We start from the raw sequence: 18,123 nt of genomic DNA, 5'->3' as shown, positions 1-18,123 counted from the left end.
CACCACCACCACATTTATCATTCCTCTGAAATTGGAATACATGTTAAAATTGCTGTAGACCAGGTGTTATGGGGCATAGCAGTCACTGACTGCACATATGTGAACATGGCTGTTATCCCTGGAGGCATGACTGTAACCCCTGGCCTTTAAAATCAACAAACCATTTAGCACCATTTCAGAAAGGAATGTGAGTCTTGGCTGTTGTCTGATAACTTCCCCAGTGATCCTTCTGGTAAGACCAAAAAGCACCAGCATCAAACTTGTCGCAGCGTGGAAAAAGTCTCAGAGACAACAGTAGAGCTCTTTTTAAAGAAATGAAGCACCATCCATGCTCTTGATGGCACAGAGGACAATATTACATGAAACCACACATACAATGATGACTCTGAAACAAGAAGTAATCCAGAAGAATTGGACTGTGAGTGTGAAAAAGTTTCAGGAATAGCTAAAAAAAAATTTAGAAATAGGAAATTTATTTCACTTACATTTTCCTTTTTATGTATTTACAAAAGCAGTATGATTAAAATCTGTATCTAAGTAAGCCTGAAAGAACTCTTTCAATAAGTATAAAATAAAAATTCTAAGTGATAATAAGCATTGTGTCAGAGTTTGTCATTTTTTCTTTTTTTGGTGCTACATAAATAATGGTGCATCTTATAATTGATGGTATCAGAGATATGATGAAATACAGGTTTGTTTGTTTTCCAACTTCCACCTTCTATTCCAAAAACCACAGCTAAAGCCTTTGTCACTTCACACCAATGTCGCTGTCAACTAACTTGTTTCACAATTAAAGTTAAAATCCACTTAAAAACAAAATCAGCGGTCTGCCTACCAATCTCTCCTCCCCCAATTCATCCTCTATACTGCTGCCATTTAAAATTTCTGAAACACTGATAAATTATAATCAAATACCATTTACTGAACACTTGCTATGTGTCATGCACTGCATACATTATTCAATTAATTCTCACATAATTCTATAAAGAAACTACCATTATATCCATTTTGCAGATAAGAAAATTCAGGCTTAAGTAACTTCCCCAAATTATATAGCTAGTATATAGGAATATAGCAGAAAATCAAACTAATTTTTACATAGCTTCAAAGCCTATATGTTCAGCCACTTCACTATCATTTATCTTTTTTCTCAAAAATACTCCTACAGTTCCCCACTTCTTATAGGATGAAGTCCAAACTTCTCAGTCTTGCATTTCAACTGTTCTGATCATTCCCTACTTTCCCAATACTCTCCACCAGGGCCACCACGTACAGCTGTGCATGCCCAGCTCTGAGAACTATGTGAATAGCACCCTCCTGAGTTCCCAGCACATAACCCAGAGTCCTACTGGGCAGCTTTGCTCACCATCCTCCCTCTTTAGCTGGCCATCCTCCTCACTAACTTCTGCATCTAGCAAGTTCTTTTGTCTCTGGGTATTTAATTCTGCTTCTTATCCAAATATTATCCATCTTTCAAGGCCCAACTCAACTAATTCTGCTTCTTATCCAAATATTATCCACCTTTCAAGGCCCAACTCAACTTCCACTTTCTCTGAGAAAACTTCCCAAGTGTTCTTGCCATAATTATCTTACTCCTTTAAACGTCTACAGATTCAAATAATCATGTGTCACTTACATGTTATTTCCAGGCTACACTGTACACAACTAGTGTTATGAAATCACTGAGCACAGGAACCAGGCCTTTTGTTTATTTTTAAAATATATATTATGAAACATTTCACATATTCAGACATGTACAGATAATACATTAACAAACATCCTCATAATTAACAGAGATGAGAGCGTTTGGGGTGTTTACAGGAGCCATTAGAGTTCTGGGCACAGAACGCGCTTGTTGAGGATTTAGGAATTGGCTGCTACAACCGTAAGGTCAATGGGCCTTTAGTGAGGTTGCAAAAACAGTCCCAGACAAGATATAATTATTTTGCATACTCAAAGCTTTTCTGGATAAAAGAGGAATCTTCAGGAAGGTCTCAAAATAGATTTTTAATATTTTTTACCTATGAGCCCCTCTGAGATTAAAAATACATTGTCATCTGAGGTATATAACAAAGAGATGCTCAAGTGCAAAGCTGCCTTCAGACCTGTGATCCTGAAGCATGCCTGGCACAGAGCCAGGCCACAAGCTGTGGCCCAAGAAATCTGTTGGCTTCATTCTGTTCTCTCTTCAGTCCCAATGTCAGCCTCTTCCCTCTCCTGCCTCAGTCCAGATCTCAAGTTTTCCCCTTGCCCCCTGGATCCCTACTTTTGAACCTTGAAACCTCAAAGGACTTAGATGGATGGAATCCTTATCTCGTACTTTGTATCTAACAGTGTTAGTTATTTGTTGAATAAGTTAATAAACAAACAATATGGCTTTTCCTTTACTACTTTTTAAATATGCTTCCACATTTCATGTAACTTGAAGCCATTTTTTAAAAACCTATCTAAATAAGTGAATGACTTAGAAGAAATCATGAGAGTATTGGAAAGGTGGAATCAAACAAAGGCAGAAGGATGACTTCAAAGAAGCTGGTGATAACCCCAGAGCTACCTCTTGCTTCTGTGACTGTGACTAATATCTGTACCTTAGAACTGGTTAGTCATACCCAGAGTAACCCCATCTAAATGCTATGGATTATTGACTCTGAGGAAAGAGCTCCACCTTCAGAAACTCCCATGGTTCTTCTGAAAAAAGATGGAAATTCTCTCTGTCCCTCAATAAAATTTTTCTAGGCCTATTCTACAAAGCTCATAAAAGTATGTGATAAGGCAGTAAGCCACCAAGACAATGTCCTTAGGGCACAGCAACTTTAAAATCTACCATTTGCCAATGCCTTTCATGCCAGTTCTCTGTAAACATTACATATAGGGGAATGATAATAAACTTTAATTAATTTCTACTGCTCCCCAGTGAAGTTGGTATTATCCTTATTTCACACATGAGGACACTGAGCCACATATAGGAAAAATCAATGTGGGAAACCACTCAAGAAATCAAAGCCTAAACAGAGTTTTCACAAAAGGGAAGTTTTTAGCTACATATGCCCATTCTAGTTAACATCAACCCATGGGCAGGACTGAACTAGCCTGTCTAAATGTTGATAACTCTGTGTGTTACTTTGGGAGCCACACCTTCATTCACTAAGAATGATACTCAAAAAGACCAATACGTTCAATGGAATTATTCTGGAGGTCTTTTAACTTGCTTTGTTTTAAAGAGCAGAGGCTTAAAAAGACAAAAGTTTTAAACTGCAGAGGACATTAGATCTGAAGGTAGTAGATCCCAAGCAGCTTAGAGAAATCTTAAGTTTCTAGGTTAAGGAACTCTCATTCTCCATCATAGTCAGAGGCCCCTGAGAGTTTGCCTAATTTTAAGTTATTTCACTACCCCCATGTTACATATATAGACATGGCATATGTAATCTCTGAACCAGTAGCTTCTCCATCCCAAAAATATTTATTATTCATTTGTATGCTAGGCACTGTGCTAAGGAAAGGGCTGGGGACAAAATGGTAAGCAAAGTTATCAGTCACAGTGCCCCACTGTTGTATATATTCCAATCTAGTGGAGAAGACAAACACAAAAATAATCACAAAAATAAATGTGTAATTACAAACTGGGACAAGTACTATAAAAGATGACACAATCTAACTTAATAGATCTTTACTTCTCAAGATCTCAATTTTGATCCAATGCAGGATCAGAATTTAGAAACCAAATCTGCATTCTGAATTTCTGAGTGCTGCCAAACATTTAGGATGCTTCATTCATTCAACAAATACCATTGAGCAACTGTTCATGGCAGGCACAGTACTTGCACTGGGAGCACAATGGAGAATAACGTAGATCCAGTCCCTGCCACCTTAAGAGCTCACAATCTAGCTGGGGACAGACATTAATCAAATAATCACACAAATCGGTAAATAATAAAGCATCTATAATAAGTGCTCAGAGGCGCTGTGAGAGTCTTGGATAGAACAAGGGGCTTTAATCTGCACAGGGAGGTCAGAAAGACTTCACAGAGGAAGTGTCAACTGAGATGAGTTCTTAAATATGAGTCAAAGTTTAATAAGGTGAAGAAGGAGGTAAGAGAGGGCAAATCAGAGGGAAGAGCATACACAACAGCTTTGTGGAGGGATGAAGCAAGGGAGTGAACAAAGACTGTGGTTGGAGTAGAGAGAGAAGCTGGGGAATGGGGCAAGATGAGGCTAGAGACAGGTGGGAGTCAAGCAGAGGGCTCCTGTCACCGAAAAGGGAACTGGATGGACACCAAGATTGGTAGCTAGGGTCGTGGCAATGGAAACAGAGAAAGTGGGCCAATTTCAGAGATATTTAGGAAATGAATGGAGAACAAAGTAATAGATGGGGTGTGGGGTGGAGAAGAGGAGAGGGAGGTGCCAAAATGGCTCTAGGTTTCTGCCTTGAGTAACTGGATGAGGAGGACAGATATTGGAAACAGACATTAATTTCTTTGGTTGGGGAGGAGAAGACTTTAGTTTTGCTGAACTTGAGACGCTATTAAAATATCCAGGAGGAGATTTTTCTCTTTCCTATTCTCTTTTAGTCAATCATTTGAAAGTATTTTTGATAATGTCTGTTTTGTGTTATTTGCATCTTCAATATACATGGAAATGACTTTCTCCCTTAAAAACTACATACAAACATATGCACATATAGATGAAGTTTCTCTCTCTTACTTCCTACTCTCTTTCACCTCATCACTTACTCACCCCCAAGGTTCTCTGGCCTCTTCTCTTGGTTCTGCAGGTCTGACCAGGAGAAGCGAAAGGGAAAGCGACCTTTGCTGTTCAGTGGCACCAGAATAATGACCGTTATACTGCCTCTTTCCCTCCCCAGAAAGAAGCTAGCAGTAGCTATAGTGGGTGGCTTGCTTATAGCAACCATACTGACCTTTCACAGAACTGGGAAGAACTGGAAGGTATATTTGTCCCCCTTTAGAGGAGTGGGGGAAAGACTAAGAAAATGAGATTAAATTTGAAACTCTATATTCAATATCCTAGACAAACCTATGGGAGATGTTGGGCCCTGGCTCTACTATTCAGAAATTGGGGAATCTTGGGCAAATCACTTAACCTCTCTGAGCTAGTATTCTCATCCGCAAAATAAATACCTACATCTCAGGGTTCCTGTCAGGACTACTGAGAATATAAATCTGCTATACTATACAAATGTTAGTTACAACAATCCTCTGCACTCAGCAATTTCATAAACATGTAGAAAATGCAGATTTACTTTTAAAGTAGGATCAAATTCTGTATGGTTCTATTAACCTGTTTTCTTCACTTAATAATTCATCATCAGCATCTGAAAATATTAGAAAGATCTATGTCATCATGCTTAATGGAGTGTAGCAGTCCTATCTATGGATGAGCCATCGATTTATCTGACCAACCCCTTATCTTTGAACTTTTAGGTTATTCTCAATTTTTAAAAAAATACTATAAATAGTACAGTGACTGGTATCTTTGCTCATTTAATCAATTATTTTCTTAGGAGAAAATTTCAAAAGGAAGCTGGATTAAAAAGTGTACACTGGGGGCACTTTTTATCCCAGTTGCCAAAATGCCCTCCAGAAAATTACACCAATTTACATTGCCTGTCTGATATGCCAACACTGCAAGTTATATATCTTTTTCCTGTTTGCCAACATGAGCCATGTAAAATGACTTTTTGTTTTAATTCCCATTTCTTTGAAAATTTCTGTGGTTGTTAAACATTTGTAGTTTCTCCTTTTATTTATGTTCTTTTGTCTTTGGGTATTTTAAAAAATATAATTTTTAAATGAAAAAATTTAAATATACAGAAAGGTGGAAAGAACAGTAAAATAAATGTCTGTACATCCACCACTTAGATTCAATAGTTGTACATTTTGGCATAATTACTTTATCTGCCATCTATACACACACACATTTTTTGGGCTAACCACTTAAAGTACAGACTTTGCAACACTTTTTAAAAACATATCTATCTATCTATCTATCTATCTACCTATCTATCTATCTATCTATCTATCTATCTATGTATTTGCGCCAGATCTTAGTTGAGGCATGCGGGATCTAGTTCCCTGACCAGGGATTGAACCCCGGGCCCCATGCATTGGGAGCTCGGAGTTCTTTAACCACTGGACCATCAGGGAAGTCCCAATACTTCTTAATATTTCAACATGCATCTTGGAAAAATAAGGGCATTCTCATATACAACTACAATACAATTATCACAACCTGCAAAAATAACGTACTTCCTTAATATCATCTTCTAATATCTGACCCATATTCAAACATATCTTTGGATCTTTTTTATTCATTAATCTGTTCCTATTTTTATTGATTTTTGAGAGCTCTTTTTATACTAAGAATGTTAATCATTAGTTCACTCCTTACTGTGTGACCCTGGACAAAATACTTAAGCTCTTAAACCTTCAATTTCTACATCTGTAAAGCACAGATAATAACAGATATATATACACATCATAGGGTTGCTGTAATGATTAAGTAAAAATCATAATGTGCTTAGCAGAAACAGGCACATTGTAAACACTCAGTAAATTGTAGTTGTTATTTTGAAAAATTTTTTTTCCAGTTTGTTGTTTTTGTTTTTGTTTACAGTGGCTTGCCATACATCCCAACTGTGGGCAAGGAGGTAATATGGGTAGAACACAGTATGGAGAAATAAATGAAACCCTAGAAAATATAAGAGAAACCTCAACACCACCTATTAAAAGACCCAGTAGGGACTTCCCGGGTGGCACAGTGGTTAAGAATCCGCCTGCCAATGCAGGGGACACAGGTTCAATCCCTGGTCCGGGAAGATCCCACATGCCGCGGAGCAACTAAGCCTGGATGCCACAACTACTGAAGCCCGCACACCCTAGAGCCCGTGCTCTGCAACAAGAGGAGCCACTGCAATGAGAAGCCTGCGCACCACAGCGAAGAGTAGCCCCCGCTCACCGCAACTAGAGAAAGCCTGCGCACAGCAACGAAGACACAATGCAGCCAAATAAATAAATAGACAAAAGTTAAAAAAAAAAAAATGGCCCAGTAAAGTTTTCAATCCCCCTTTGACAAATTTGTAAAATAACTGACAATCTTGAATCTGAAATCCATATTCCAAAGATGAATGGCCCTACTGAATTTTAATTTTCCAGAGTTCCCAGCAGCCTCCAGAAAGAGGAGCAAGAAGGAATATTAATGATGGCTTCAGGTAGGAGGACAAATGCAAATACCAAAATTTTAATAATGTTTAATGAGATAATACATGCAAAGTGCTTATAACATAACCTAGAACACAGCATTCAATAAATGTTAGACATTATTACAAAATCCAAATCATTTCTTTTACTGTTGTTAATATGAGATTATGTGGAATACACTGCATAATTGATTATGGTAAACATGAGCTCTGATTCTTTAATACCACACTGTGTACTGGTATATATATAAGATTAAAGAATATTCTGTACTTTGAAGGTTTACCAGAAGTCACCCCAAATAATCAGAAGCGTAGTGTCCCTTTGAAGGATATGGTTTAATTACTTTAGTTTTGTACATGTTTATTATCCTACTGAGGTTTAGATATATTTTCGTTATTTTATTTTCTTACTGAATTATCCACTTAGTTAGGATTTTTAATTTAAAAGAACAAAATTAATGCATATCATTTCCTTACAATGTTCAATCTATTCTTATCTGCAATTATAACTCTTATCTCACTTCTAAGACTGTATATTTTTCTTCATCCTTTTTCTCAATTAGCATGCTAGAAGTTTTTCTATTTCATTGGATTTTTCATAGTACCATTTCTTGAATGTAACAATTCTACTTCTGTTTACAAAATCATTAATTTCTTCCTCATGTTTACTTACTCTATTTCTTAGACTTATTTTCTTGTTCCCTTTCCAGCTTCTGGCTTTAGATGTAGTTTCTTTTCCTTCTTGTGTATAAAAAAAAAAAATCAAGGCAATAAACATTCCTTTGAGCATCAGTGTAGATCATAATTTTTAAAGTTTTTTAAAAATTGTTTTTAAGTAGTCTGCAAATTAAGTTGTTTTTTCAAATTTCCATGTGGCTGAAAATTCCTGTCACTCTTTTTTATATTAAGTTCTAAATTTTCTATACTTTGGTCAAAAACATGGCCTGTGTAATTTTCTGCATTTTACAATTTATTAAGATTTTCTTTGGGGCCTAACATATGGTCAATTCTTATAACCCATTCATGTAATTTTTCAAATATGGTATATTAAAAATATATTTGTAAGATATCAATGTTAATATATCTATCCTTTATATTAACCTTATTAATTCTAATATTCAGATCTCTATGTCCTTAGTTATATTTTTCTTCCTTGATCTGACAAAGATAGCAAAGCCTCCTACTACCACTGTAGTTTCTTTTTATTTTTTTCTCCCATTTCTAACTTTTTGATCTACATTCTTTGCTTTAATGTTACTTGAGACATAAACTGCTTATCAACACTAGAAGACCTATGGTTCTCAGTTAATACTCATCTGTCTTGAGAATCTGGCTTTGTCTGATATTAATGCTGTGATCCATGATTTATTTTTGTAGGGATTTGTCTGACATACCTTTGCCTGTTATTTTGCTTTTAAAATTTTAACACCTTTACTGAAATATAATTCATATACCATACATATTAGTTTCCTATGGTTGCCACAAAGTATCACAAACTTGGTGGCTTAAAACAACAGAAATTCGTTCTCTTAGTTTCACAGGCTCAAGCTGTTGGCAGGGCTGGTTGTTCTGGAGGCTCTAGGGGAGAATCCATTTTCTCATCTTGCCTAGCTGCCGTCTAGCACATATTCCTTCACTCTTGACCCCTTCCCTGCACCCACCCTCTTGCTTCTGCCAACACATCTCCTACTTCTACATCAATCTCCCTTTGTCTCCCTCTTATATAAAGACACTCTGATTAGATTTAGGGCCTACCTGAACAATCCAGGATAATGTCCCCATCTCAAAAATCTTTAACTTAACCACACCTGCAAAGTCCTTTTTGCCATACAGTAACACTCAAAGGTTCCAGGGATTTGGATCTGTATATCTTTGGTGGCCGTTCATTAATCAGCCTACCACACACACCATACAATTCACCTGTTTAAAGTGTACAATTCACTCTTTTAAATATCTGTAGGGTCATGTAATAAGCATTATCATAATCTATTCCCCCTAAAATAAACTCCATACCTACTAGCTGTCACTCTCCATTCCTTCATCCCCTTTCTCCAACCTGGCAACCACTAACCTACTTTCTGTCTCTATAGCTTTGACTATTCTGGACACTGCACATAAATGAAATCATACAACATGTGGCCTTTTGTGAATGGATTATTTCACTTAGCACAATGTTTTCAAGGATCATCCATGCCGTAATATTTATCAGTACTTCATTCCTTTTTATTGCTGAGTAATATTACACTGTATAGATAATACAACTTTTTTTAATCCATTCATCAGCTGATGGACATTTGGGTTATTTCCACTTTGTGGCTATTATGAATAATGCTGCTATGAACACTGTTATATATTTCTGTATGTAAGTTTTGCTGCAATGAACACTGTGTGTATAAGTTTTGTTTTCAGTTCTCTTGGGTAAACGTAGGAGTAGAATCGCTGGGTCATATGTAACTTTGCTTTTAACATTTTGAGAAATTGCTGAAGTTTTCCAAAGCAGCTGCATCATTTTACATTCCCAACAGCAATGTATGGGGCTTCCAATTTCTCGACATCCCAACACTTATTATTGTCCATAATTTTTCCAACACTTATTATTGTCCATCTTTTTTATTACAGTCATCCTAGTAGGTGTGAAGTATTTCATCGTAGTTTTGACTTTCATTTCCCTAATGATTATTTATAAAGTGCTCATGTGCTTCCTGGCCATTTCTATATTTTCTTTGGAGAAATATCTATTCAGATTCTTTGCCATTTTAAATTGGGTTAATTGTTTTTTGTTTTTGTTTTGGCCGCACTGCGCGGCTTGTGGGATCTTAGTTCCATGACCAGGAATCGAACCCATGCGCCCTGCAGTGGAAGCACGGAGTCCTAACCACTGAATCACCAGGGAATTCCAGGTTAATTGTCTTTTCATTGCTGAGTTATAAGAGTTCTTTATATATTCTGGATACAAATTCTGTATCAGATACATAATTTGCAAATATTTCCTCCCATTCTGTGGATTGTATTTTCACTTTCTTGATGGTATAGTTTGCATCTACTTTGAATATTTGTGAGTCACTGTAAGTATGTCACATAAATTAAATAGAATTGGGTTCTGATTTGGGTTGTTGTTGTTCCAATCTAAAAGCAAATCTTTATTTTTAACAACAATATAAATATAGTATTTATATTTATGGTTTATAACAGAATTAATTGGTCTCACTTATATTCCTTTGTTCTATACTTTGTGTTTTGTTTTTTTTTTTAATTCCTCCCCTTATTTTCTATCTTTTGTGTATAGACTTTCTTTCCTCTTTAGTGGTCTGGAAGACATATTTTGTCTCTAATTCTACTGGCATTTATTCTTTAGCCTATATTTATCAAGTGTCAGTCAACAGAAAAATATCTCCTGCTTTTTCTCAGTTTAGGCTATCATATGACCATTTTTTTCCCGTTTCATAGAGTCTGTAACTTTTTGTATTCTATGGAGGACTCCAACAGTTTTCTAACACTTTCTTTTGAATTTTTCAGTGAGTAATTTTCAGAGGTATTTTTCTGAGTCTTCCAGATGAGGCTTTTTCATAGATCACATTATTATTAGTAATAGTAATAATATCTAAAAATTTTAATACTGAAGAAGACATGCCCAGATTTCATGTTTGTCAACTACATGAGGGCTGCCTGTTAGGTACCATTTTGCACTAGAAGCCATCTACCACATTCCTGTAAGAAAAGGTCCTAATATGCATCCTATTCTGGGGCCTCGGGAATTTAAAGGAAAACTCAAAACAAAACTCAAAAATGTTAAGAAAGAACCACAACATCTGTGTGTGTGAAAAAAAATACACTAAAATCTCAACTGATTACTAATTCTGAACTCTTGAAATGTCTGTTCAATGTGGGAGATCTAATAAATGTTATTGTAAGCTAATAAATCTTATCCCAGTAAAAATAAAATGCAATTTAAATCTAGACAGATCATCATTCTACAAATGATTCAAAGTTATTTCAGCCAGCAATGAGTAGTTCACATAGTATAAGTATGCAAGGGTAAAATACTATTTTTATAAAGTTAGCTATGGATAAATATATAATCAAAATATTCAACTATATTTCAAAATTGAAGCAGTGTTAAATCAATTCTTTGAAGAAATACAAGAGATTTAAAATATGCAACTCAGACTTCCCTGGTGTTGCAGTGGTTAAGAATCCGCCTGTCAGGGCTTCCCTGGTGGCGCAGTGGTTGAGAGTCCACCTGTGGATGCAGGGGAAACGGGTTCGTGCCCCAGTCCAGGAAGATCCCAGGAAGATCCCACATGCCGCGGAGCAGCTGGACCCGTGAGCCATGGCCGCTGAGCCTGCGCATCCGGAGCCTGTGCTCCTCAACGGGAGAGGCCACAACAGTGAGAGGCCCGCGTACCGCAAAAAAAAAAAAAAAAAAAAAAAAGAATCCGCCTGCCAATGCAGGGGACATGGGTTCAATCCCTGGTCTGGGGAGATCCCACATGCTGTGGAGCAACTAAGCCCGTGCACCACAACTACTGAGCCTGTGCTCTAGAGCCTGCAAGCCACAACTACTGAGCCCGCGTACCACAACTCCTGAAGCCCACGCACCTAGAGCCCGTGCTCCGCAACAAGAGAAGCCACCGCACCACAACGAAGAGTAGCTCCTGCCCGCTGCAACTAGAGAAAGCTTGAGTGCAGCAACAAAGACCCAACGCAGCCAAAAAATTAATTATTTTTTAAGTTAAAAAAATAAAATAAAATATGCAAATCAGAAATCAGTGATCAATAAAATGCTCCCAGGTTTGCCTCATGAAGTTCACATCTTGAGTAAACACCATTTGTTTCTGACATAATCAGTAATATTCTTACAAAATCTTGCATTGGTTTCTTAAAGAACACAACGTCATTTTTTCCATTGCATCTGATGAGGTAAAATACCTTGTTATGGAAAGTAGAAACAGAAATGATCTTTTTATTTCGATCTGCATAAAGGAGTTTGAAAACCAGGCCCAACTCCAACCTCTGGATGAAGGGAAGATAGAATAACTATTGTGCTAGACTAAGGATCAAAAAAATATGAACAACAACCCATAGAAAACAAACGGTATCTGAGAACACAACTCAAGTTTTCTTACCACATTCTCCAAAGGAGCTGCACCGAACACTTTAAAGACAGGGTTGGGTTTGGAGGGTGAGATACAAAGGACAATAGCTTGCTGTCCTACTCGAGTAGTGTATTCATCTAATGTGGCTCGAAGTTTCCTGAATCAGAGAATGAAAAGAAACAAAAGCAGTTAAAGGAGATAGAAATTACAGCGATACAGACACAAGATTTACTTTGACTTGGGACAATTTATTCTGATTAGATATGTTTCTTTTACCTGAATTGTGAAAAGGAAGCGTGTGAGGTTTAATATCCTGTTCAGTAGAAATATGTACATACCTTTGTCCTGAAGACCCACGATTAGCTCACTGATAGATATAAGGGTCTACCTCAGGTTTACCTCAGGACACAGCCATGACACAATGCTGAACACAGCGAGTATCATACTTCCTGATCTCATCAATACCAAAGGGGTTTTCTCTTCCTGCTGCAAAGATTAATGCTGAGATATCCTCTTATAGACTTTATTATATCAACTCCATGTTTAATGAAGGGGCCTTAAATCACCTGCTTCTAATTTCTTTGACCGATATAATCATTGTTTATGTCTTACTGACATAATTTTATCCAAAAATACTACTTCAAAAATGTTGCCATTTGCAGATTTTCATTGTGATATAAACAATAATTCTTAGTCCCGAAGTATTTTACAAATGAGGATGGAGTAAAAGTGCTTTTTCAAATATATCAACATTGGATGAAAGAGAAACACTGTCCTTTCCCTCTGAAATCATGGGAGATTAAAGTTCTACATCCTATAATTCTTCTGGGAACTTGGTCTACCCTTTCAAGGGACTGGTGAGTCATGCCAATTCAAATGAAGCAAAGCCAACATATCACAAGAAAGTTTTCCATCTTTCTCCAAAAGCATGTACTATTGTGTCTATGACCATTATAGAAAAAATATTTCTATAAATAATACATTCTAATTCCTCCTGCCTGTACTATCATTAAAGGAAATGGAATTTATCATTAAAGGAAAGGAAATTTTTTGGCCCATCTAGTGGTATATAACTTCTTTGCTGAAAGCTACTGTTAAGTACTTTCTGGATTTTCCCTTCAGTTTCTTACTTATGTTCTTAATACAGACTATATTTTCCAGCTTTTGTCACATATCATTTACATGGACTGGCACTCTGAATTCAACATTCCAGTAAACATCTTAAGTATTTGGATATAGTATTTAAAACACTACAAGAAGAAACTTCTGGAACATTTTATAGACTAAATTTCTTATCATATATGAATACATGTTATGCAACCTGTCAAAATATTAAGTCCTCCATGCACCACATCTGTGTAATAATCTTTCTTTGCAACCTACAAACTCTTCAGAAGAAATAAAACCGAGCAAAGGACCACATACCAAACAAGAAATTTGGTGGCATTCCTTGAAGGAATGAAGATCGAAAATATATTCACTGTCTCCAATTCCTCTCTTCCCATTCTGTCTTGAAGACACTCCAGTCCTTTCATCCTTACTGCTCCTTTGAAAACACTCTTGTCAAGTTCAATCATGACCTCCATGTTGCTAAATCTAATGGTCAATTTGCATCTTACTCAACCTGTCAGCAGCATTTGACAGTGCTGATCACATGCCCCCCTTCTTGAAACACTTTTTGCACTTGGTTTCCAGAATACCACTCTCTTGGTTTTCCTCCTGACTCACTGGTTGTTTCTTAGACTCCTTTGATAATTCCTCTCATTTCTCTAACCCCTAAGGGTAAAGTGCTTCGGTCCACACTCATTCCCTAGGTGATCTCTTCCAGACTCATAGTTTCAAATACTACCAATGTGCTTGTATCTTCAGCTAAGGTCTCTCCTTTGAATTATAGACTCATATACCCAACTGCTTATTCTGTATCTCCACTTAATGGTTAAGAGGTATCACAGACTTAATGTGTCCAAACCAAATTCCCGATTCTGCCCTACCCTCACTCTCATACTTGATCCTCTTCCAGTAAGTGTCATCTCAATCCTTCCAGGAATCAGACCAGAAACCCTGAGGTCACCCTTCACTCCTTTTTTTCTCTCACACAGCACATCCAATCCATCAAGGAATCATATTGGGGTTACTTTTGAAATACATCCAGAACCTGACCACCTCTTGCTGGCTTTGCTACTGCCACATTGGTTTTAAGACACTGTCATTTCTGGCCTGGATTACTACAATAACCTCCTAATTGGTCTCCCTGCTTCCATTCTTGTACCCCCAGAGACTATTCTCAACACAGTAGCCTGAGTGATACTTTTAAAACACAAGCCAGATCATATCATTGCTTTGACCAAAAGTCTTCATTGACTTCCTATGTCACTCCGAGTAAGAGGCAAAGCCCTTATATTGGACCAGAAGATGCCATGGTGTGGCTCTCCACTACTACTCTGACCACACCTCCTCTCATTCTTTCCCTAGTTGTTCCTCAAACATGTCTAACACATTCCTTCCCACTTCAGAACCTTTGCTCTTACTATTTCCTCTGCCCAAAAAGTTCTTCCCCTAGACATCAACATGGTTGCCCTTATACTTACTTCAGGTCTCTGTTCAAAGGCTGGCTTATGAAAGAAGACCATTCCTATAGAAAAAGAGAAACTACTATATCCTCCCTAATCCCCTAAACCTTTCTATTTTCCTTACTCTGCTTTGTTGTTTCCCATAGCACTTTCATCATCTGACGTATTACATACTTGTTTATTTTCTTTTTCCCTCCACTAGAATATAAGCTCGTTAAGGGAATTTATTTTGTTAACTGTTGTATTCCCAAGGCCTAGAACAATGCCTGGCACATAGCAGGCATATAAGTTTTCTCTGAATGAATTAATGTGATACTACTCATCTGTTAATCATACTTCTAGTTTCATTTATTTATCTTGCAAGAGTACTTTAAAGTCTAATTCTGTCATCAAAGAATTTAACTTGATGTCCCTTGATGAACCTAATAAGGTATAGTCTAACTCTGTCATCCACTCCATAAAGTATTTGAGGAACAGCAACAATATGAGAAAGGAAGCCCTCACCTAAGCAAACGTGTTTGCTGTCTCTTCCGGATAGACGGATTAGACTCAAACACATGAGGCCGTTTCCGTTTCTTTCCTGTTGCCACAGCAGCAGCAGCAGCCATTCCCACAGGACCTGAAATAAGAAGGGATGCGCTGAGATTAGGCAGAGCCTGTTAGCTATACAAGGCAGAAAACAATTAGAGGTACAAAAAAGTAGCACTTATTTCCTCATATGTTATCAATAAATATAGATACTCCTGATATCAATATACTTCACCACTGTTCAACATGGATCATTTTTTAGTTTACCATTAAAACTTACAACAAATCTTTTTAAAAAGTAAATGACTTATACTTCCCCGCCACACACCAGCTTGAATTTTATATAATGTGTTTTTTTGTTTTGTTTTGTCAGCATACCCATACTGTTAAGGCAATATTCTCCAAGGTGCTAGATGAAATTGCAGCATTGAGAGGAACAGTTTGCCAAAACAAAAAAGTCGCAGATTTCAAATTTCGTTTCCATCCCCGTGTCCCTCTATCCATTACTCCAAGAAACTGCCAAGTTAAGGAAGTCAGAGAAAATCACTCATACCTGGAACTCCAATACCACCACACCACATATAAGAGAAATATCTAGAAGGATACCATCTTAATCGGAAATTTTTTTTTTCTATATCTGAGAATTATGCCCTAAATGGAGCTGTTGACCACAAGGTCATGTTGATGAAAGCATCCTGGCAGGAAAGAGATGAAAACTGTCCCACTCTAAGGAAAAAATGTTAATAAAATTTGGTCTGGTTTGCCCTGAAACTAATAACTGAAAGAAAGGGTAGGCCTCAAGGAATTATTACAGCCTCCGATTCATGCAATCTCAACATATCAAGGGCATTCCTTTTTTTAAACAAAACAAAAAACCCGACAATCCACCTTCATCCCTATTTGTGAACCTGTAAAAGGCTTAAATGAAAATTAGGTTTAAGTGCTCACGTTATCCTAGCATATACGTTCTATAAGTGGCTCAATTAAAATAGGCCTCCCTATTTTAATCTAGATGAGCCTCTCTACATGTTGTTTAGTAGTATACTCAGTCTGACTTAAATAAACTCCTCTAAAGAGCCCCAAAGTAATTAAAAAATAAATTAATGCCTTTTACCTTCCTTTCCATCATAAACAGCTGGAAGAGGAAAAAAATCTTATTGATGCATTTTTTCCAACATTTAATTTTTTAAAAATTGAGGTAATAACACTTAACATGAGATCGACTGCCTTAACAAAATTTTAAGTGTACAGTACAGTACTGTTAACTATAGGCACAATGTTGTACAGTAGATCTCTAGAAACGTATTCATCTGGCAGCACTGAAACTTTATGCTGTTAACAGCAACTCCCCATTTCCACACCCCAGCCCCTGGCAGCCACCGTTCTACTCTCTGCTTCTAAGAGTTTGAATATGATACCTCATATAAGTGGAACCATGCAGTAGCTGTCCTTCTGACCTGGTGTATCTTACTTAGCATAATGCCCTCAAGGTTCATCCATGTTGTCATATACGGTAGGATTTCCTCTTTCTTTAAGGCTGAATAATATTCCATATATACATACCACACTTCCTTTATCCATTCATCTGTCAATGGACATTTAGGTTGTTTCCACATCTTGACTACTGTGAATAATGCTGCAATGAATACAGGAATGCAAATATCTCTACGAGATCCTGACTTCAATTCTTTTGAATAAACATCCATAGGTAGAATTGCTGCATCATATGGTAGCTGTTATTTTTAATTTTTTAAGGAACTTTCATACTGTTTTCCACAGGGGCTGAACCATTTTACATTCTCACCAACAGCATACAAGGGTTCCAATTTCTCCACATCCTCGCCAATACTTATTTTTTGGTTTTCTGATAATAGCCATCCTAACAGGGGTGAGGTGGTCTCTCAACTGTGGTTTTAATTTATATGTCCCTGATGATTAGTGATGTTGAGCATCTTTTCACATACTTACTTTTTGGCCATTTGTATGTCTTTAGGGAGATGTCTATTCAAGTCCTTTGTCCATTTTAAAATCAGGTTATTTGTTATGCTATTGAGTTGTGGGAGCCCAACACTTTATTATTAAAACTTTAAAATATATTAAAAAAACTTTAACATATATAGCAAAGTTGAAAGACCTTTACAGTGAACATTCATATATCTACCACCTAGATTCTACCATTAACATTTTAGTATATGTAACTATCCATCTTTCTACACGTTCATCAACCCATATTGGGTTTTTTTTAATGCATTTCAAAGTAAACTGCAGTATGATTCCCCCTAAATACTTCAGTAGGAATATCATTAGCTAGAGTTTAATATTTATTCACAATTTTTTTCTTTTGAGGTAAAATTTACATATTACAAAATGTACAAATCATTCAATAAATTTTCAAAAATGCATACAACTATGAAACCCAATCCCTTACTAAGATATATAATAGTATCATCACTACAAAATTTCTCTCATGTCCCTTCCCAATCAGTTCCCACGGTACCTCCCACCATAAGAACACAATTACTGTTTTTTCACCCTACGTTAGTTTTGCCTATTCTAGAGCTTCAAATTAATGGAATCATACAGTATCTACCCTTTTGTGTAAGATTTCTTTCAATTAGAATAATTTTTTTAAGATTTGTCCATGTTGTTATATGTATCAGTAGATTGTTCCTTTTTATTGCTGACTAATACTCCAGAGTATGAATAAACCACAGTT

The 18,123-nt window shown here is 36.7% G+C and overlaps 1 protein-coding gene across 10 annotated transcripts in view; it reads right to left on the bottom strand.

Moving 5' to 3' along the window:
* The window catches only part of NRF1 (nuclear respiratory factor 1), a 136,171-nt gene that overhangs the window by 65,883 nt on the left and 52,165 nt on the right, over positions 1–18,123 (bottom strand). For all 10 annotated transcript variants that reach the window (XM_079932660.1, XM_079932659.1, XM_079932666.1 and 7 more), the window contains exons 3-4: positions 15,384–15,498; positions 12,340–12,466 (exon numbers count right to left, since the gene is read on the bottom strand). In XM_079932660.1, the coding sequence (XP_079788786.1) occupies positions 12,340–12,466; positions 15,384–15,498 (242 nt within the window). The remainder of the gene's footprint in view (positions 1–12,339; positions 12,467–15,383; positions 15,499–18,123) is intronic.

Source organism: Stenella coeruleoalba, assembly GCF_951394435.1.
Source record: "Stenella coeruleoalba genome assembly, chromosome: 9".
Classification (NCBI taxonomy): domain Eukaryota; kingdom Metazoa; phylum Chordata; class Mammalia; order Artiodactyla; family Delphinidae; genus Stenella; species Stenella coeruleoalba.
Note: the sequence above shows the minus strand (reverse complement) of the source record. Positions and strands in the feature narration are given on the sequence as shown.